General features: G+C 44.8%; 1 protein-coding gene across 4 annotated transcripts in view; it reads left to right on the top strand.

Moving 5' to 3' along the window:
• PTGES3L (prostaglandin E synthase 3 like) overlaps positions 1-23,586 on the top strand; it is a 372,186-nt gene that overhangs the window by 307,984 nt on the left and 40,616 nt on the right. For all 4 annotated transcript variants that reach the window (XM_073608309.1, XM_073608307.1, XM_073608308.1 and 1 more), the window contains exon 5: positions 268-357. In XM_073608309.1, coding sequence (XP_073464410.1) covers positions 268-357 — 90 coding nt within the window. The remainder of the gene's footprint in view (positions 1-267; positions 358-23,586) is intronic.

Here is a 23,586-nt window from a genome sequence, read left to right as displayed (position 1 = left end):
TGTTGTGTAATCTCCATTTTCCACAGGGAGAATAAACTGTGCAAATTGGTAGCATAAGGTAAGGTCGTGTAGGGTTGGCAAGGTTACAAATTAGCACAATGACTTTTTCAAAGGTTTTGTGATTGCTAAATATTCAAATCACTTTTTTTTTTTTTTTTTTAATTATTTTTTTTTTAAAAATATGAAAAATAATATACACATATAGTGTGTGTGTGTGTGTGTGTGTGTGTGTTGTATTTAAATTTTTTTCTTTTCATATTTCTGTAGCCTGCCTGGTTGCATGTTGATTTTGATAACTGGAGAGACTGGGATGCAGAAGAGGAAGGAGAGATGGCACTAGCAGAGCACTATTTGGACGTGAGTAATAATTATAACTCATCTTTTCTCAGAGATGACTTATGCTTAAACTGGCACTGAAATTAAAGGGTTAGTGCACCTGTAGGATTAGGTGGGGTGTGGTTGGTCATCATGTCCTCCATGTTTCCCCTCCTCGTTGGGCGCCAAGCAAGGGTCACATGAGAGGCTACCCCATAGGGGGTTCATCTGGGCTACGCTAGACACTCTGTACAGGGTCACTGCCTAACTAGGCATGAGCCAAACGCCCCGCCCCCCCCCCCCCGGTTCGGTTCGCGGCAGAACATGCGAACGGACGGAAAGTTCGCACGAACATTCGAACACCGTTAAAGTCTGAGGGGCCTGAACGTGAAAAATCAAAAGTGTGAATTTTAAAGGCTAATATGCAAGTTATTGTCCTAAAAAGTGTTTGGTAGACCCAGGTCCTGCCCCAGGGGACATGTATCAATGCATAAAATAGTTTTAGAAACTGACGTTTTTTCGGGGGCAGTGATTTTAATAATGCTTAAAGTGAAAAAATAAAGGTGAAATGTTCCTTTAAATATCGTATCTGGGGGGTGACTATAGTATGCCTGAAAAGTGTTTCCCGTGTTTAGAACAGTCCCTGCACAAAATGACATTTCTAAAGAAATAAAAGTCATTTAAAACTGCTTGCGGCTGTAAAGTAATGTCGGGTCCCGGCAATATGGATGAAAATTATTGAGAAAAATGGCATCGGTATCCCCCCCCAGCCCATTACCAGGCACTTTGAGCATTGTATGGATATTAGGGGGAACTCCACACCCAAATTTAAAAAAGAAAAGGCGTGGGGCCCCCAGGCCCTATATACTCTGAACGGCAGTATACAGGGGGTCCAAACAAGACCGGGACTATAGGTTTGTTCTTAAGATAATCTGTTTGTAATTTGGAACAGGTACATTTTGTAAGTGTAGCTCCAGCCAAAAAAAAAACTATTTTTAAGTTTGTGGATAACATAGGGAAGGGTTATCACCCCTGTAACATTTGTTTTGCTGTCTGTGCCCCTGTTCAGAAGATTTCAGCTTACTTTCTGTCCCAATGACAATTGGATTTTGAAAATTTGGGGTTATTAGGGAAACAAGGATTGGTGATAAAGCATCAGTGGAGACACCTTTTTCCCATATTAACTCTTACAGGAGAGAATTTCCCTTCCTAGGGGTAGATTTCCTCTCACTTCCTGTTGTCTCCCTCCTTTTGTAAGTAGAAGTCGTTTGTAAGTCGGATGTTTCAAAGTAGGGGACTGCCTGTATACACTATACGGCCTGCCCTATATACTCTGCAGAACATTGGGCCTTAGGTGTTGGTGGTACCAGAACACTGTAAGCCCTCACAGTTACTCTTGGGCGCTGGAATGGGCCCTGCTGTAAAATATTATATCAAGAATTGTAGGGGCAGAAAAATGAGGCCTTTGGTGGTGATGTGGTGGTGGTGCCACAACACTGTAAGCCCTCACAGTTACTCTTGGGTGCAGGAACGGGCCCTGCTGTGAAATATTAGATCAAAAATTGTAATTACATGCCCCTGTTATGGATGCAGGACAGGCCAGTAGCTCAATTGCAAAAAAATTGGGTCTTGGGCAGTGGTGGTGGTGCCACAACACTGTAACCCCTTACAGATTCTGTTGTTGAGCACAGGAATGAGCCCTGCTGTGAAATATTAGAGCAAATATTGTAATTGCATGCCTCGGTTAAACAGGGGCAGAAAAATTGGGCCTTAGGCATTGGTGGTGCCACAACACTGCAACCCCTCATAGATACTCTAGTTGAGCGCAAGAACGGCCTTGCTGCGAAATATTACAGTAAAAATTATAATTATACATCCCTGTTAAACAGGGGCAGAAAAATTGGGCCTTGGGCACTGGTGGTGGTGCCCTGAAACAAAAATGTTCTTAGAAGCTATCAACATAAACCTTGAGGAGGAATAGGATAGTCACTCAGCATAACAGGAGTCACTCAGCATAGGCAGTCCTTCAAGGGATCTCACATTCATAGAAAAATTAATCGGTTACATCAGCATCAGGTGCTTGGTAGCTGGTGATCCAAGACTGATTCATTTTTATGAAGGTGAGCCAATCAACTGTGGACAGGCGCACTCTGTGATTGGTTACAAAGCCTCCAGCAGCACTGAATGTGCGTTCAGAAAGAACTCTGGATGCAGGACAGGCCAGTAGCTCAATTGCATATTGTGCAAGCTCTGGCCAGTGATCCATCCTCAAGACCCAGTAACTCAGTGGATTTTCAGTTGGAAAGTTCTCCAAGTCTGATCTTGCCCCTAGGTATTCCTACACCATGTAAATCAGACGCTGACGGTGGTTGCTGGAACTGATCAGACCTTGGGGCTGCGGACTAAAGAATTGTCTGAACACATCGGTCAGACCGTCACCTTCTCCACCGTTCCTTCTGTGACTGACCGAAGCCTCAGCAAAACGTTGTCCAGGAGGACAAGGAAATTGTAGCCTCCCAGGCTCTGGAAACACATCGGCCTCCCGAAGAGGTTTCATCCTCTGCTCCGTCTGAAAAGGCTGGATAAGTTCTACAACCTTACCCTTGTAACGTGAATCAAGAAGGGTTGCCAGCCAGTAATGATCCCTCTCCTTGTTACCACGAATCCGAGGGTCCTTTGGCAGGCTTTGCAGGATCAGGGAGGCCATGCAGTGAAGGTTTGCCTAGGCATTCGATCTGGAGTCTTCTGGGTCACTAGGGATGGGATGATCCACAGCCACCTCCTCCCAGCCACGTACAAGTCCATGGGTTTCTGGGGACTGAAAACGATCCCTTGAAGACTGCTGCTGATGCTGAGAGATAGGCTCCACCTCCATGCTGACACAATCCTCCTCCTCCTCCTCTTCCTGGAGGGGGTGGAGAAGAGAGGTGTGGCCGAATCACCACTACTAGCATTTTGGAGGAGTGGTGGCAGAACAAACTTCAACAATACTGTACCCTGTCCTGCATCCTTCCCAGCTACCAGCAGAGTTACCCAGTGCTCCGTGAAAGTAAGGTAACGTCCCTGTCCATGCCTGTTGGACCATGAGTCAGCGGTAATATGCACCTTACCGCTGACCGCCCTGTCCAGCGAGGCATGGACATTGCCTTCCACATGCTGGTAGAGAGCCGGAATCGCCTTCCGTGAGAAAAAGTGTCGTTTGGGTACCTGCCACTGAGGAACCGCACATTCCACAAACTCACGGAAGGGGGCAGAGTCTACCAACTGAAAAGGCAGCAGTTGAAGTGCTAGCAATTTTGCCAAGCTAGCATTCAACCGCTGGGCATGTGGATGGCTGGGAGCAAACGTCTTTCGGCGGTGCAGCAGCTGGGGCAGGGAAATTTGCCTGGTACAATCTGACGTCGGTGTACCAAAATCAGATTGCCCACAAGTACTTGGCTGTGACACACCTAATTCTACACCTTCATTCCTCTCAGTGCAGGTCTCAGAGAGGACTGAAGGTCTAGTGGGGTTGGAAATCTCAGCTGATGAGGAGCAAGGAGAGGTCCTCTTTGTTCTTTGGTGTGGGTCTTTTAGATACGCTTGCCAACGAACTGCATGGCAGGTCAACATATGTCTGGTCAAGCATGTGGTACCCAAGCGGGAGATGTTTTGGCCATGCGAGATACGCTTGAGACATATGTTGCAAATAGCAGCGGTGCGATCTGATGCACTCGTCTCAAAAAAGGCCCACACCAAAGAACTTTTTGAATAACGCGCAGAGACTGCAGTGCCCTGCACATGTGGAGCTTTGGGGTGTGATGCAGTCAATGTGCTGCCCTTAGGCTGGCCCCTGGAGGGCATCCTGCCTCGTTGGTGATGTGCCGCCTCCTCCTCCTCCTCTCTCCTATCAGGCACCCACGTTGAGTCAGTGACCTCATCATCCCCTCCCTCCTCATCACTGGAGCAAACCTGGCAGTATGCTGCAGCAGGGGGAGCATGACTGCCAGATTGCTGTCCTTCTTGGGCACCCCCTCTGTCCGTGCTCATGTTACTGCCTTCATCGAGCTCAGTATCATCATCAGAGCCTTCCAAACGCTGGGCATCCTCCTGGAGCATGTACCCAACACTGTGGTGAAACAGTTCGAGGGACTCCTCAGGAGGACATGGTGGGGCTAGGGAAGGAGTCACTGATGACATTGAGCCGAGGGAAGAGGCCGCTGCTTTGCCAGACAAAGTACCCTGGGCATGGGTGAGAGAGGATGAGGAGGATGAGGACGGCTTGGTCATCCACTCAACCAAGTCTTCCGCATGTTGCGGCTCAACATGGCCAGCTGCCGAAAAAAAGGCCAAGCGTGTCCCATGGCCACGTGCTGATGAGGATGCACCGTCTCCACGACCAGCACTAGACACAGAGCCTGCTTGCCCTCTCTTATTGGCTTGTGACTGTCTGCCTCTCCTTCTTGGCCTTCCAGACATACTAATGGCCTGTAGCTGCACTAAGCTGGGATATATATATATATATATATATATATATATATATATATATATATATATATATATATATATATATATATAATGTACTGATACTGCAGCTAGCAAAATCAACTGCCTGCCTGTAGTATGAGAACACCACCAACCTTCTACAGGTAGCTTTAGCTGAACACTGTGAGCAGGATGCACCCCACTAACTTGTAGGTTTAGCAGAACACTGTGAGCAGGACGCACTGCACTAACTGTAAATAGTCTAGCTGCCTGACTGTGGTACTAATAGGATCAAAAGAACACCAGCAATTTTCTTCAGGTAGCTGTATTTACTGTAACAAGACAAGCCTGCCTGTCAGTAAGAAGATAACAGAAACGGATCTAGCTGAACACTGAGCAGGACGCACCCCACTAGCTTGTAGGTTTAGCTGAACACTGTGAGGTGGACGCACCCCACTAACTTGTAGGTTTAGCTGACCACTGTGAGCAGGACGCACCCCACTAACTTGTAGGTTTAGCAGAACACTGTGAGCAGGACGCACTGCACTAACTGTAAATAGTCTAGCTGCCTGACTGTGGTACTACTAGGATCAAAAGAACACCAGCAATTTTCTTCAGGTAGCTGTATTTACTGTAACAAGACAAGCCTGCCTGTCAGTAAGAAGATAACAGAAACGGATCTAGCTGAACACTGTGAGCAGGACGCACCCCACTAGCTTGTAGGTTTAGCTGAACACTGTGAGGTGGACGCACCCCACTAACTTGTAGGTTTAGCTGAACACTGTGACCAGGACGCACCCCACTAACTTGTAGGTTTAGCAGAACACTGAGCAGGACGCACTGCACTAACTGTAAATAGTCTAGCTGCCTGACTGTGGTACTAATAGGATCAAAAGAACACCAGCAATTTTCTTCAGGTAGCTGTATTTACTGTAACAAGACAAGCCTGCCTGTCAGTAAGAAGATAACAGAAACGGATCTAGCTGAACACTGTGAGCAGGACGCACCCCACTAGCTTGTAGGTTTAGCTGAACACTGTGAGGTGGACGCACCCCACTTACTTGTAGGTTTAGCTGAACACTGTGAGCAGGACGCACCCCACTAACTTGTAGGTTTAGCTGAACACTGTGAGCAGGACGCACCCCACTAACTTGTAGGTTTAGCAGAACACTGTGAGCAGGACGCACTGCACTAACTGTAAATAGTCTAGCTGCCTGACTGTGGTACTAATAGGATCAAAAGAACACCAGCAATTTTCTTCAGGTAGCTGTATTTACTGTAACAAGACAAGCCTGCCTGTCAGTAAGAAGATAACAGAAACGGACATAGCTGAACACTGTGAGCAGGACGCACCCCACTAGCTTGTAGGTTTAGCTGAACACTGTGAGGTGGACGCACCCCACTTACTTGTAGGTTTAGCTGAACACTGTGAGCAGGACGCACCCCACTAACTTGTAGGTTTAGCTGAACACTGTGAGCAGGACGCACCCCACTAACTTGTAGGTTTAGCAGAACACTGTGAGCAGGACGCACTGCACTAAATGTAAATAGTCTAGCTGCCTGACTGTGGTACTAATAGGATCAAAAGAACACCAGTAATTTTCTTCAAAATACTGTAACAAGACAAGCCTGCCTGTCAGTAAGAAGATAACAGGAACGGATCTAGCTGAACACTGTGAGCAGGACGCACTGCACTAAATGTAAATAGTCTAGAAGATAACAGGAACGGATCTAGCTAAACTGAATACAGTGTGTATATATATATATATATATATATATATATATATATATATATATATATATATATATATATATATGCAACACCTGGGATGCATATATATAGACAATACACTTTAAGTGCAGCTAACTGACTGATTGTCCTGCCTAATCTAGCTAACTCAAATGAAATGACACTGTCTCTCTCTCTCTCTATTTCTCAGCACACCGGAACACACTGCACAGGGCCGCCGTGCAGGCGGCCTTATATAGTGTGGGGCGTGTACTAAATCCCCTGAGCCATAATTGGCCAAAGCCTCCTTGGCTTTGGCCAATTACGGCTCTGTTAAGGCGGCGCTGTGATTGGCCAAGCATGCGGGTCATAGTGCATGCTTGGCCAATCATCAGCAAGCAATGCACTGCGATGCCGCAGTGAATTATGGGCCATGACGTGCCACACGAATTTGGTGCGAACGGCCCATATCGTTCGCAATTCGACGAACAATCGAACAGCCAATGTTCGAGTCGAACATGGGTTCGACTCGAACACGAAGCTCATCCCTACTGAAGACCAAAGGCTTCTTTCTTCTCTGAGAGACTACAACATATCCTCCTCCCCACTAAGAGACTGATCAGTTAGTAACATATGTACAAGTACCTACACCTAGGACTCTATTTATTTACTGACTGAGCGGGTTTAAGTATTCAAGAGTTAACAGTTCTAATAATTTAAAGCGGTGTTCCAGCCGTTTTTTTTTTTTGTTTTTTTTTTTTAAGTCAGCAACTACAAACACTGTAGCTGCTGACTTTTAATAAGGGCACTTATCTGTCCAGCGAGCCTGTGATATCAGCTCCCCGAGGCTGAACTGTCCATCGGATCGGGTGCCGGCACCTCCATCCTAACTAAGGGAAACAGGCAGTGGAGCCTTGCAACTTCACTGCCGTTTCTTACTGCGCATGCGTGAGTCGTGTGGCGCTTTGTGAATGGCCCTGTCGATTTCTGGGACACACACAGGTCCCAGAAGACAACGGGGCAACTCGCCGAAGAGGAGGAAGTAACCGAACAGCTCCGCCGAATAGGAAGAGGCAGATTAGGAAGACTGCCTAGCAACAGGCATTTCTGGTAAGTAAATTTTTTTTTTCTAATTTTTTTTATAGATTTATTGGAGAATGTTAATGTAATTTTTTTTATTTTAGGGTGGACCTCTGCTTTAAGGACATTGTTGTAGCTTGCTGATCCATTTGGCCTGTGGTGTTGAGGCATAGAAGGGAGTGGTTTGACACAGGCAATCACCCCTCTTCCCCCCTCCTGCCTGTTCATAGGTTTCAGCTGAATAGAGTGTTGCTTGAAAAGTCTTTATATTCTGCAATCAGTTATTGCTGTCGTGTCACTGTTTTTTATCATTGCTATTATTTTTTTGCTACTGTGAAACTTCCTCAGGGACTGTTTTGAACTACAAATGCCAGCCGGCTGAGGAAGGAGAAGAGGAGGCTGGGAGAGGTGCTAAAAGGCCTGTGTGTGGGTGGGATCTCTCTCTTGGGACCCCGGCCTAGAAGCTGCTAGAAAGTGACTCTGTGTTGGTGTGCGCTGTGGCCAAGTCACGGCCTGTGTCATTGTGTGCGGGTGCAGGCCCATCCATCGCCAGCTACCTCTGTCTGACCAGCGGCAGCCTGGAGATCGCTCTTCACAGGTCCATGTCTGATCCAGCCGTGCTGAAGCGCGGTGTGTCGCAGGACCAATGTACACTTAGAGTAGGGCTCCACCAAGGCCTAACCCTGAGGCCCACGCCACTTCCATTATCAGGAGTCGTTGGGACTAGTGAGCAGGCACTTGCCCATTCTTTTTCCACAGAGACACTGCATGCAGACATCATTGTTTGTTCCTTTGCCTAAAGTGTAGGACCTTGTGCTGCAATGACTCTTTGTGGAGCAGCAGCACTCCTCTTCCACAGGACACCATAAATACCCTTTGCTACGCATTGCTTCTCTGAGATTCTACAACATATCCTCCTCCCCACTAAGGGACTGATCAGTTAGTAACATAAGTTCAAGTACTTACATAGGACTCTATTTACTGACTGAGCAGGTTTAAGTATTCAAAAGTTAAGGATTCTATTAATTTAAGGACATTGTTGAAGCTTGCTGATCCATTTGGCCTGTGGTGTTGAGGCATAGAAGGGAGTGGTTTGACACAAGCGATCACCCCTCTCCCCCCCCCCTGCCCGTTCATAGGTTTCAGCTGAATAGAGTGTTGCTTGAAAAGTCTTTATATTCTACAATCAAGTATGTGAGAGTCACCGGCGCATATATAATAAATAAATAAATATAAGTCCTATTCTGGTTGCTGCAGTCAAAAAAACACCAATATGAGTGTTACAAATACCAAAAATATATATAATATTGCCTGCGCCACCTTTTGATATTCTACAATAAGTTATTGCTTTCGTGTCACTGTTTTATATCATTGCTATTATTTTTTGCTAGCCTTTCAGTAAACCTCATTCAACTTTTTCACTTAAATTGTGTGTGTCTTTTACTCTTTGATCATCACTGAAAATGTCTAAACCCAGTGTGTCAGGTGTTGGAGGACTTGCATGGTCAGGACAACCAGTGTGGTACAGATTCAGCAAGCAGCCCTCATGGGGGTAGCATGAGGAAGACTGCACTTATGTCCTGATGGAATGGCGGGAGAGTATCCCAGCTGGGTTTCAAAAGAGTGCTGAGAGTTTGGCTGAGGGGTTGGAGGTGCCAGCAGGTGAACCAGATGAAGATTTCTCTCGGGTCAGTGAGTGCAGTCTTGGAGGAGGAAGATACCCCTGCCATTGGAATGCTGCCAGCTTCTTTCTATACTGACATAAGCAAATTGGTCTAAAGTTTGATAAAGAGCAGTACCATCTCAGCCCCCCAGGGGTATAGGAAGCTTCCGTTCTTCTCGGTCCACATACCCACCCCAGTGGGGAAAGAAGAGTTTGAGAGCTGGATAGATTAAGCTATGCAAGCAGTGGAAGAGTGGAATGTGCCAGAAGCGGTGAAGAGACAGAGGCTAAGTAAGAGTCTCAGAAGCCCAGCAGCAGATGTTATCTGAAGTCTGAGAAGGGGAAAACCAGACCATGTGGCAATGGACTACATCAAGGCCTTGTGTGCTGTCTATGGGAGAGAGGAGAAGCTACCTGACCTGATGTATAAGTTCGAGCACACCCACCTGTGCAGAGGGGGAAAGATTGCCCGAGTATGTTGTCAGAGTGGATCAAGCTGATAGGCTTTAAAGGATCCTGCAGGAAGCTGGACCCAATCATCCAATTGTGCTATGACTGTTGCTAAAAGGGACGCAGGTGGTTTCAACCTACCCAGAACTCATAACGATGGTCAGGGAAGAAGAGGCTCTGTTGGATGAAAATAATCAAGGGTCAATGGAAGTGACAAAGGCTTCCTTCAAGACACAGAATATATCGGCCCAACCAGTTCAAGTAAAAAATGTTGTGTAGGAGGTAGACAGTGATGAGGAGTCAGAGTGGGGGAAGTGCTCTAGAACCACCATTGCACAGCCTGTCCATGAGGCTGTCCCTGCTAAGCTGCTTTAACACAGGTAGTCCAAAATCAAATGCAGCAGACCCTGCTGCATGTGATGGAGGCCCAAACCTAAGTCCAGGCGGGGAAGACTGATTCCAGTAGGTGTTTTTAGTGTGGGGAACCTGGGCATTTCAAAGTGCAGTGCCCTCAGAAGGAAAAGGGACCAGACCTTATCTCAGAACTGTTGAAGGTGTTACAGAAGCTGCTGTTGAGTCAAAAGGCGGGAAACTTCAAGGTGTCTCAGTAAAGGAGCCAACTGAGAACCCTAAGGAAGAACAGAGCTCCTGTGCAGGTAGAGGGCATCTACACCAAAGGACTATTAGAGGGGCACAGGTCATGCTACTATACTGAGACTTTTATGACCGATATCTGAAGCACATCCCCCTATGCAAACTTTAAGAACTGGGGAATTGGGACTGACAAATTCCCATACGATGACAATCTCCCCATCAAGATTGCATTCGGGCCAGCAGCCACTGGGAAAGTGGAGACATTTGACATGCTAGCAGTAGCGTGCCCTAGGGCCCCAGGGGCTGAACAGAATTCAATGCTGATTGGGATGAACACCAACTTGTTGAGGAGGCTGTTGGCTTCAGTGTTCAGAGAAGATGGTTCAGTGCATAAACAGATCCATTTCCAGTTGCACCAGTTTGTCATTGGGTAACTAAAGAACAGAGCGCCCCTGCCAAGGTAGTGGAACACCTGTGGCAGCTGGGAACCAAGGAGAGTGTTGCAGCCTGGAGAGATTGCTTGTCTGAAGGCTACCGTCAAGCTGACTTGGGACCAACCAGGCCCCTTTGTTGTGCTGAAGACAGATGTGCAAGCAGAAGCGGCTGGGATAGAGATGGTACCTGAATTGGTTCCCACTAAGGCTCTGTCCTGGAATGGGAAGAACATGCCGATCAGCCTCTGAAGCGTCACAGATCACCCAGTCACATTAGGGGCACATATGTTAGTGGGCCGAGTGAGTGCCACCACCCCAGTGCCGCCTGTGGCAGTTGTTGGAGAAGAAGAGTGCCAGCGGCTTGCTACCTCCTGAGTGACGGAAAAGGATGAGACTCCAACTGTCCAGGTGGGAGAGGATCTTCTCTAACAATGACTTCAATGTGGGGTGTGCTAAGAGCACCAAACATTTGGCTGCAGGAAGACCAGCCCTTTCAGGAGCAGGCTCAGAGAGTACCACTCAATGACCTAGAGGATCTCAGAGCAACTGGCTGAGTTAGAGGTCAGGGGCATTCAAGAGTCTATAAGCCCGTACGCCTCCCCTTTATTGTGGTAGTGCAGAAGAAGAATGGTACGTTGCGAATGTGCATTGACTATCGGACCCTGAACCGACGAACCATCCCTGACCAACACACGACTCCTGGCATTGAGGATGCTCTAAAGTGTCTCACCAGAGCGAAATGGTACAGTGTGCTGGATTTAAAGAGCAGGTACTATCAAATACCCATGCATCTGGAAGATAGAGAAAAGGCCGCCTTCATTTGCCCGATGGGGTTCTACAAATTCAACTGGATGCCACAGGGACTATCAGAGGGCTTCAGCAACGTTCCAGCAACTAATCGAGAGAACTGTGGGAGACATTAACTCGATTAAGGTCCTGGTATATCTGAACAATATCATTGTGTTTGGAAGAACCTTAGAAGAACACGAGGCATGGCTGGAAAAGGACTCGAAAGGCTCCATGAAGAGGAGTTAAAATTCTCGCTGGAGAAGTGCCAATTCTACAGAACCTCAGTCACATACTTAGGCTGGAGGAGTAGCCACAGATCCAAGGAAGCTAGAGGCAGTCACTTCATGGCCTCGACCAAGGACTGTGACCAAGCTGAGGTATTTCCTGTGGTTCTGCTCCTACTACAGGAGGTTTGTGGCAAATTTTGTGAAGATTGCTCGGCCCCTTAATGAACTGCTGCAGGTCACTTCGGGCAAAGTGGAGGGTAAGCCAAGTGTGAAGAAGCCTGGAGCGGGAGGGAAAGGAGAGTACTTACAAGAGCAATGGACCCCCCCCAAATCTGAGCCGGCTTTCTGGCGCCTTAAGAGGAGTCTCACTGAAGCACCGGTGCTGATCCAGCAAAGCCATATGAACTTCAAGTGGATGCTAGTAGAGATGGACTGGGTGGAGTCCTCTACTAAGAACAAAACGGCAGGATCAGACCCATAGCCTATGTGAGTCGCAGCCTCACTCCATCTGAGAGAAACTATCCTGTCCACAAGCTGGAGTTTCTGGCCTTGAAATGGGCAGTGGTGGACACGCTAAAGTGGGAAAAGAGGGGTGCCAGACTGAGTGCAGTATAAATCATATATTTAATAAAAACTAGTAACTCACAGGTTAAATTAGATGAGTTCAGTATGCGGTGAAAATCGCCAGTCCTGAAATCTCATGAACGTCCTATTTTATTTTTATTTATTTATTTATTTCAGGTACTTATATAGCGCTGTCAATTTACGCAGCGCTTTACATATACATTCACATCAGTCCCTACACCCTCAAGGAGCTTACAATCTAAGGTCCCTAACTCACATTCATACATACTAGGGTCAATTTAGACAGGATCCAATTAACCTACCAGCATGTCTTTAGAGTGTGGGAGGAAACCGGAGTACCCGGAGGAAACCCACGCAGACACAGGGAGAACATGCAAACTCCAGGCAGGTAGTGTCGTGGTCGGGATTCGAACCAGTGACCCTTCTTACTGCTAGGCGAGAGTGCTAACCACTACACCACTGTGCCGCCCGGCAGTCTTAAATACAGAGGAAACAGAGATCTGATGGGTTGGCCGGCCCGTCAATCATATAGACAGATTTAAAGAGGTAGACGGCTATAGACCGAAGTGAATGTAAATATGAGTAAAAAGCTTGCTGATTAATAATGGATAATTATAATTTTATGATGTTTGAAGAAATTGATTAAATACATAAATATATAAATATATCTCGGATATAAAATTCATAAATTTTGCATGAATAAATTAACTTAAAAATTAAGAAAATTATTATTAAATCATTAACAATTGGAAGAGGGCTGTACAATCGGGGCCCTTCGAGACAGATTTAGGGAACATCACAGATTTGTCGATGCTGGTCTCCCTAAACATGAAACGTATTGGATTTTCACTTTTGGATACAATTTCGTCTAGAGAAATGAATGAGGAGATTGAAATCAGCACTGTTATTTAACAAGTGCTGGTGTGATCCTCTTGGTCATGCCTCTGTGGGTTGCCCGGTCCTTGGTAGCTGGACACCCAGTTTCTCCACTAAACCGCTCGTATTGGGCAACAAACACAAATCCCCCCTCCCCTTCTCTTTTTTGTGTAATATTGTGTTCCCTCTGGAGAATATTGGGATAGATGCTTTTGCATATACTCACGTGTATACATGTGTCTGTTGCACATGTACATGTTTACAACTGCACGTATGTGCAGGTATGCATATGCATGAGCGGTTATCGTATTGTGTACATGTATGATTATATGTGTGCACACATACAGTATGTACCCAGTAGGTATTACCATCATTATACATTAACCATTTATTATTTGAAGATTTGATTTATCCCTTTTGAGAAGTATTTTTGGCCATGATATAATTTATAACAGATATACCCTTAATATTATATCTAGCATAGAGTCATCTCCTTCCTCCATTTTCACCATTTCATTAATTTTATTAACTCATTATAATTTATAATAATTGACTACCAATTGTTAATGATTTAATAATATTTTCCACTTTTTTTAGTTTAATAAAATGTGTATGAATACATTAATTATTTTATATCCAATGTATATTTATACATTTTATATTTATGTATTTATTCAATTAATTCTTTGATCAATTTCTTCAAACGTCATAGAATGATCATTATCCATTATTATCAGCAAGCTTTTTACTCATATTTACATTCACTTCGGTCTACAACCGTCTACCTCTTTAAATCTGTCTTTTTGATTGATGGGCCGGCCAGCCTATCAGATCTCTGTTTCTATTTTCTCTGTATTTAAGACTACCAGGTTTGCCAGCTAATCATGGTCTGATGAAGAAGCTGTAGCTTCAAAATGCATTACCATTCCTTGCCACTGTGAATAATCACATTTCCTGTTCTTGTGACGTCACGACCAGCTGCTTTTCGTTTCCTGGTTCCCAGCCTCCTCTGGACCCCTGCAAGATCACACCAGTGCCCCAGCCTGCAAAGGGAAAACAGCACGCCAAATAGGACGTTTATGATACTCCAGGACTGGCAATTTTCACCACATACTGAACTCATCTAATTTAACCACTTGCCGACCGCTGTCAGCACATATACGTCGGCAGAATGGCACGGCTGGGCAAAGTAACGTACCTGTACGTTACTTTGAATTTCACGCCGTGCACGCATGCCTGCCGCGAGCTCCATGACCATGCCCATGGGACCCATGGACTCGATCGCCGCTGGGATACCCGCGATCGTGTCACGGAGCTAAAGAACGGGGAGATGCCCATGTAAATAGCATCTCCCCGTTCTGCCTAGTGACAGGACACCGATCGTCTGCTCCCTGTCATCGGGAGCAGCGATCAGTGTCATGTCACTGCTACCCATCCCCCCCACAGTTACAATCACTGCCCAGGACACACTTAACCCCTCCCCGCCCCCTAGTGGTTAACCCCTTCACTGCCAGTGACATTTTTACAGTAATCAATGCAATTTTATAGCATTGATCGCTGTATTAATGCCAATGGTCCCAAAAATGTGTCAAAATTGTCCGATGTGTCCGCAATAATGTCGCAGTCCTGATAAAAATCGCTGATCGCCGCCATTACTAGTAAAAAAAAATATTATTAATAAAAATGCCATAAAACTATCGCCTATTTTGCAGACGCTGTAACTTTTGCGCAAACCAATCAATAAATGCTTATTGCGTTTTTTTTTTTTTCCCAAAAATATGTAGAAGAATACGTATCGGCCTAAACTGAGGAAAGAAATGTTTTTTTATATATTTTTAGGGGATATTTATTATAGCATAATGTAAAAAAAAATGCGTTTTTTTTTCAAAATTGTCGCTATTTCTTTGTTTATAGCGCAAAAAATAAAAACCGCAGAGGTGATCAAATACCACCAAAAGAGAGCTCTATTTGCGGGAAAAAAAGAACTTCAATATTTGGGAGCCACGTCGCACGACCACGCAATTGTCAGTCAAAGCGAGACAGTGCCGAATCGCAAAAAGTGCTCTGGTCAGGAAGGGGGTAAATTCTTCCGGGGCTGAAGTGGTTAACCAGTGAGTTACTTGTTTTTATTAAATATATGATTTTTACTGAACTCAGTCTGGTGCCCCTCTGCTCCCATTTCTACACAGAGCTCATCACTCACTCTAAGGGAGTTGCCTCCCAGGTGTTAATCTTACAAGATCTCGGATAATTCATGGACATTAGGTTTTAACAAATGTTTTAATATTATGTGTGCTTACTCACACACACATTTTATGTATACCTATATTCCAGTTGCTATATAATTTTGTTATCACCATATCTAGCGCCCTGTTTTTAGTTGACAAGCTAAAGAATTACCTATATGGAGCCACATTCCTGGAGAAGACTGACAACAACAGTGCCACAAGACGCCACAGGGCATAGGTGGTTGGCTGCGTTAGCTGGGTTCCAATTCAGTTTGAAATATTGGCCTGAGACTGGGAATCGAGATGCCAACACTCTGTCTCGTAGACCTTACCAGTGTACGGAAGAGCCAGAAGATGGGACTGTAACTGCAGAAGGTGTGCAGGCCCTGTGTCAAGGCACAGCCCAACGACTCAAAGGGGCTACTGGGGTTGAGTCTATAGGAGCCTATCTCACCAGAGTGCTGAAGTATTACTGCGGCCTAACGCAGGTGAGGGGCGAGGCCCTCCCTTGGTTGTCCAAGAGAGGCTTGAAAACCCACCAGAATCAGGACCCGCAATGCCACCTGGCCATCGAAGCCTTGGCCAAACAAGACCCAAGCTTGTTGTTGATGGGCCCTGTGGCCAAAATCCAAGGTCATGAACCAGGAATAGAATAGATTGCAGCTCCAAGATGGATTGCTGTACAGACGAGGTCCCTCTGAGGACATGTAGGAGAAATTGCAACAAATCCTTCCTGAAAAGCACTGCATGACAGTGTTCGTAGCCTTACATGATGAACACGGACATCTAGGCACAGAAAGAACTTTCCGTCTGGTCAGGGATAGGTTCTACTGGCCTAATATGAGGGCAGAGATGGAGCACTATTGCCACTCTTGGTTGCCGTGCATTCAACGCAAAACATTACCAGTCCGAGCTGCTCCAATGGGACACCTGCAAAGTCATGGGCCCACGGAGCTGGTGTGTATTGACTTCTTGTGCCTGGAACACTATACAGATGGAAGAACTAATGTCCTGGTTGTGACAGACCATTTCACCCGCTATACCTGAGCCAACCCTACTAAAGATCAGCAGGCCACCACGGTGGGGAAAGTCCTTGTAGAGAAATTCTTCGTCCACTATGGACTGCTAATCAGGATTCATGTATAAAGAAAAATTTATCCCTAGGGTGGTCTATGAGGTAGGCGTCCCAGGGATAAAACAGACAGCTAATTCTGGCCAGAAAGGGCACTCTACACGATAGTATAAAAAGTTTTGTATCAAATTTTATTGTGGTGATATACACCTAAATCATTAATTTAAAATACATTATGTTGCTTTCCATTGAGGTTGATATACTCATATCCTCTGACAACACATCATTTAAGAAAATGATACCCTAAATGTGAACACACAGATAAAGTATCAATGTTACAAATGACTAACATTCAGACAGACAATACTCACATATAACAACCAACAAATAACATATAATGCAGGCGCCTGAAGTGATCCACTTCTGTCTGGCAGTCCCATTGGGCTAATTGCCTCTATAATTATTTTAATTAATCATGAATCAAATCTGATTATTTAATCTATTATGGGAGTGCCGAGCAGAGGTGGTCCCCGGGGATGTAATTTATTTTATGTTAGCTAAAATGGCTTGGGTTTAATCATGAAGCGGGGGGCGGTAATTGGGGCGGTAAATAAAGCAAAAATGAAGCTAAGATGCCTTAATTTGTAGTGAGTCCTCAGAGATTTGTTAGAAAGTCCTCTTTAAGATGATCTATTGATGTAATTTAGATGTAGGAATGTGAGGAATTACTCTGGATTCAAATCACATATTAGGACTGATTAGGTAGATGGCCGTGACAAGCATCTACGTTCATAAGAGTGTTCAGTGATAGTAAGAGCGCTATATCACCAATCCCTTGTCCCTCTGAACATGCAGACATTTAGCACAGCCCATAGATCATACAGGGTATTATTATATACATGTCAGTCACATTTGCAAAAACGGGATACTGTGGATTAAATAAAGTAAGTATTGGTTATTACTTTACCAGCTCCCTTTCCTGGGTGGACTCTGGTGAAGTAGGCTTCTTCCTTTCCCAGCTAGTCGCGCTTGGATTTGTGAAGCAGCTGCTAGTGAGTGTTAGGTCACAGAGGTCTGTTCTTCGCTTATCCCGCTGCACTGTATGACTGATTGTCTACAGGTAAATCAGATGGTCTTCTGGCGATTAGCTGCTCACCTGTCTCATTACTGGAGGCGGGATGCTTTGTCCGGCTGTTAGCCCTTAGGTAGTAAGGCAGCTGCTAATGGGTGTTGGATCACGGTAGTCCGATCGTGACTTGTCCTGCTGCGCTGAATAGCTGGTCATATACATACAGATCGGGTGATCGTCTGGCAATTAGTCGCTCCTAGTTTCCACACTGCTCCCGTTCAGTCTTCGAGTAGGCTCACTGTCAGCTCCTCTCTCATTGTCATCTCATGAGCGGTAGGTCTCAGCCACACCGCTCCTCCGCTGCCAGGCGATACTTCGGGGATCACTTCACACTGCTGCCCTGCATGTAGTTGACGTTGACGCGTTTCGCAACAGGCAAGTTACGTAGCTTCAACTGGACGTTCAAAGGGCTGACCCCCACCTCTCCTTTACAGTAAATCCAGGTGTGGTCGCTCCTCCTTCTCTTATTTTCATTCAGAAACAATTAAGGACAAACTTGGATGACAGCTTGGGTGATTGTCTTTCATTCATCTGTAACATTTCTATGTTTGCTTTATATTTCGCTAATATTGCTGTATTTTTCTTATTTATTTATAATTAGCAACTCTTTTGTTACTTCATACATTTCCGAACTAGGAAAACTTTAGGCATTTTTTTTTTTTAAATTTTAATTTTACAATTCATATATTGGGGATTTAGTAGAGGGTCTTATACAATTAGTACTTTACAATTAGGGGAGACCACACAAACAACCCAAACCAACGGAACACAAAAAGACGATACAGAGGAAAGTGACCCTTGGGATCAAGCCAATCCCTTATGGTCATTATCATTTATTTTAAAGGGGAAGCTGATGGCAGTCTAGAAGGGCTCAATGTTGGTCAGCAAGTCCTTAAGAAATAAATCTTAGCAAAGATGGATGAACACAAGGGAAGAGGGAAGAAAGGAATAGGGGAAGAGAGAGGAAGGGAGAGGAGGAGAGGGTTGGGGGGTTGGGGGAGGAGAGAGGGGGGGGGAGGGAAAATTAGTAAGTCAAATGTATCAATCATATACAGCACCAGGAAATATTGTTTTAATTCTGGGCCACTTCATTGGTTTAAAAATGGTTGTAGATTTAACTCAGTATTCATACCGAGGGGTGCTAAAGATTTCAGGGTATAAATCGACCATTTTTCTTTTTGTAAAAGAATACAATCAAAATCCCCTCTTCTCTCTGGTAACTTCAAAACATATATACCTTTTACTTTCAGGCCTTCTATTTCGCCATGATGGTATCGTGCGAAATGTTTGGCTACTGGTCGTCCTTCTTTTTTCTCTTTAAGCTCCCCCTTCAGTATTCTCTCCCTTTCCTTTTTGATGTCTCTCAAATGTTCCCTTATTCTAACCCTGAGGGGCCTCTTGGTCTTCCCGATATAAATTTTAGGACACGGGCAAGTAATCATGTATACCACCTTAGAGGTGGAACAGTTTATTAGCTCCCTGATTTCAAATTCTTTTTCACCTTTTGCATCTTTAAACGTGTCTGTTCTTTCAACATGTGGGCATATCTGACATTTCGCACATGGAAACATACCCCTACTGCGTGGAAATTTGCACAACCAAGTAGAGTTATAGTTTTTAGTGAATTCTGAGTGTATAAGTATGTCCCCTATACTTTTTGATCTCCGGGCTACCATCTTGGGTCTCTCCCCTACTATTTTTGCTATATTTTTGTTTTTTAGCAGGACATTCCAGTTTTTTTCCGATACTTTACGTATGGAGCCCCATTGTGCTCCATAAGTAGTGATGAGTCTTACGGGGCTAGATTCTGTTGTTTTTGATGGTATAGGTTTTTGGTTTATAGTTAGTAGACTTTCTCTAGTTCGTATTGCCGCTTTTTGTTTTGCTCTACGGATCTGACGATGGGAATACCCCCTTTCCCGGAATCTTTTATATAGTTCTTTTGACTCCCTAATTAGATCTTTAGTATCAGAACAGTTTCGCTTTATTCTTATGAACTGTCCTGTTGGGATTCCATTTTTAAGCCAGGGGGGGTGGTGGCTATCTGCCCTAAGTAGTGTATTTGCTGCCGTTTGTTTACGGTGGGTGCAGGTGCTCACCCTGCCATCCTCAAGTCTGATGGTCAGGTCTAAAAAAAGACAGTTTGTGCCGGTCGTATGCGTAGGTCAGCCGTATGTTACGCTCACGTATGTGAGAATCACAGAGGAAGCATGGTTGGTAAGTATCAATGTAGAATCATTATATACATCGATACCACACGACTGGGGAATAGCAGCTGTCAAAGGATTTCTGGAAAAAAGTCTTCCAGAATTCGGGCCTCAAAATGAATTTCTCATTGAACTTTTGGAATTTGCGCTACACCACAATTTCTTTCAGTTCTCAAGGAAATTCTATCAACAGATTAAAGGCACCTCAATGGGGGCAGCATGGGCACCAGCCTACGCGTGCCTCCATCTGGGATGCTGGAAGGAAGAGGAAGTATACACCCATCCGTTGTACCTCGGCCACGCACATACGTGGCTGATGTACATGGATGCCGTGCTGGTCGTGTGGGTGGGTGACATTGTTTCTCTGCATGAGTTCATTGCAGAACTCAATGTCAATCAGCGTAACATACGGCTGACCTACGCATACGACCGGCACAAACTGTCTTTTTTAGACCTAACCATCAGACTTGAGGATGGCAGGGTGAGCACCTGCACCTACCGTAAACAAACGGCAGCAAATACACTACTCAGGGCAGATAGCCACCACCCCCCCGGCTTAAAAATGGAATCCCTACAGGACAGTTCATAAGAATAAAGCAAAACTGTTCTGATACTAAAGATCTAATTAGGGAGTCAAAAGAACTATATAAAAGATTCCGGGAAAGGGGGTATTCCCATCGTCCGATCCGTAGAGCAAAACAAAAAGCGGCAATACGAACTAGAGAAAGTCTACTAACTATAAACCAAAAACCTATACCATCAAAAACAACAGAATCTAGCCCCGTAAGACTCATCACTACTTATGGAGCACAATGGGGCTCCGTACATAAAGTATTGGAAAAAAACTGGAATGTCCTGCTAAAAAACAAAAATATAGCAAAAATAGTAGGGGAGAGACCCAAGATGGTAGCCCGGAGATCAAAAAGTATAGGGGACATACTTATACACTCAGAATTCACTAAACACTATAACCCTACTTGGCTGTGCAAATTTCCACGCAGTAGGGGTATGTTTCCATGTACGAAATGTCAGATATGCCCACATGTTGAAAGAACAGACACGTTTAAAGATGCAAAAGGTGAAAAAGAATTTGAAATCAGGGAGCTAATAAACTGTTCCACCTCTAAGGTGGTATACATGATTACTTGCCCGTGTCCTAAAATTTATATCGGGAAGACCAAGAGGCCCCTCAAGGTTAGAATTAGGGGAACATTTGAGAGACATCAAAAAGGAAAGGGAGAGAATACTAAAGGGGGAGCTTAAAGAGGAAAAAAGAACGACCAATAGCCAAACATTTCGCACGATCCCATCATGGCGAAATAGAAGGCCTGAAAGTAAAAGGTATATATGTTTTGAAGTTACCAGAGAGAAGAGGGGATTTTGATTGTATTCTTTTACAAAAAGAAAAATGGTGGATTTATACCCTGAAATCTTTAGCACCCCTCGGTATGAATACTGAGTTAAATCTACAGCCATTTTTAAACCAATGAAGTGGCCCAGAATTAAAACAATATTTCCTGGTGCTGTATATGATTGATACATTTGACTTCCTAATTCCCCCCCCTCTCCTCCCCCCTACCCCCCTCGACCCCTCCCTCCCCCAACCCCCTCCTCCTCTCCCTTCCTCTCTCTTCCCCTATTCCTTTCTTCCCTCTTCCCTTGTGTTTATCCATCTTTGCTAAGATTTATTTCTTAAGGACTTGCTGACCAACATTGAGCCCTTCTAGACTGCCATCAGCTTCCCCCTTAAAATAAATGATAATGACCATAAGCAAGGGATTGGCTTGATCCCAAGGGTCACTTTCCTCTGTATCGTCTTTTTGTGTTCCGTTGGTTTGGGTTGTTTGTGTGGTCTCCCCTAATTGTAAAGTACTAATTGTATAAGACCCTCTACCAAATCCCCAATATATGAATTGTAAAATTAAAATTTTTTTTAAAAAAATGCCTAAAGTTTTCCTAGTTCAGAAATGTATGAAGTAACAAAAGAGTTGCTAATTATAAATAAATAAGAAAAATATAGCAATATTAGCGAAATATAAAGCAAACATAGAAATGTTACAGATGAATGAAAGACAATCACCCAAGCTGTCATCCAAGTTTGTCCTTAATTGTTTCTGAATGAAAATAAGAGAAGGAGGAGCGACCACACCTGGATTTACTATAACAGGACTTGTCTAAAGTTCCAACTCTGAGTGAGGGCATCCTGGGCCAGAGCTTGTGGACAGAGCTGGAGCTGGAGAAAAATAGCGGACCCTGGCATCTAAATGGTGTCGCCATCTGATCTTTACTGGGTGCTCCCCACTGAGAATCTGTGGCTCAACTGATCCGCCAGAGTTTTGAGAACCCGATGGATATGATGCAGACAGGTCCTGCAAATGGACTTTGACAAATGTGAAGATGTCCGCTGCAACTTGGAGAAGCTGTAAACTCTTTGTGCCCCCTTGTCTCAATATGTACAACAAAGCCGTAATATTGTCCATCTGGAGCCTGACCCTCTCGCCCCGAATGACGGGCAAAAATGTCTTGGGTGCCTCCCCGGCCGCTCTATTCGAGAAGATTGGAAGAACATGGCAGACAAGGAAGCCATATTCCCAGAGCGCTCAAGTCCAGACAATGAGCCCCCCCAACCCCAGAGACTGGCATCTGATGTAATTGTGATTTCTCTTCTTGGTCCACAATAGAAGGTCATCACGAAATAGAAGGTCATCACCAATGAAGCGAGGAATCTGAAACTTCTGGTTCAAGGGGCCGTGATGCCACTGGCTTAGTAGGCACAATTGAAACCTTGTGCGGCACTGTGCCCAAGGGACAGCAGGGATACACGCTGTCAGGACTCCCAAAAAACTTGTCCCTCGACGCATCGTTACCAGGGGTGAAGATATCATTAACAAGGACTCTGAAGAAATTCGATCGATCTTGTCCCCTGGAAGGTATATCCTGTAACGAACTGTGTCAAAGGCCATACCCAGGTATTCAAGGTTTTGAGATGGAATGAGCTAGCTTTTTTCTGAGTTCACCATCCAACTGAATCTTGCACAGTTTTGTACGAGAAGGTAGGCAACAATTGTTACTAGAACTTTTGAAAAGGTCCTTGGGGCTAAACTGACGCTAAAGGGTAGGCACCTGAACTGAAAATGCTTGCCTTTGAAGTGAAACCTTAGATATTGCTGATAATTCTTTGCCACCTGAATATGGAAATAGATGCTTTAGAGACCTATAGATATCATCAAATCATCTCTATGAATCACAGCAGTTATGGTCTTGAGAGACTCCATGTGAAAAGATTGCTGCTTGAGGAAAGAATTTAGGTACTTAAGGTCCAAAACTGGACGCCACTTGACGGACGCTTTTCGTAAGGGAAAAAGAGGGAAATGCATACCCTTCCCCTCTTCTGACCTTGGAACCAGAATCACGGCCCGCAATCTTAGCAACTCTGTGATGTATAATTCTCGCAATGCTTGCTTCTCTGAAGACATAGGGACCTTTTGCTGAAATAAAGAAATTTTATTAGAAGCATCTACTCGAATTGAAGGCGAAGCCCCTTGCATACTACCTTCAGGATTCGTGCATCCGTAATCCGTTACACCCCCAGCCAATCAAGCCAGCCTTGCCCCCAGAAGGGCCAAACTTCAGAAAGACTTAGTTGTTGTTTTGGAGGACTGGGCGGTCTTGGATTTTATAATCTAAAGTATTTTATTCCTGCGCTACCATGCGAGAAATATGCTAGCAAAGGAAAAGCCGCTT

This window comes from Aquarana catesbeiana, linkage group LG12 (assembly GCF_042186555.1).
Source record: "Aquarana catesbeiana isolate 2022-GZ linkage group LG12, ASM4218655v1, whole genome shotgun sequence".
NCBI classification, from domain to species: domain Eukaryota; kingdom Metazoa; phylum Chordata; class Amphibia; order Anura; family Ranidae; genus Aquarana; species Aquarana catesbeiana.
Note: the sequence above shows the minus strand (reverse complement) of the source record. Positions and strands in the feature narration are given on the sequence as shown.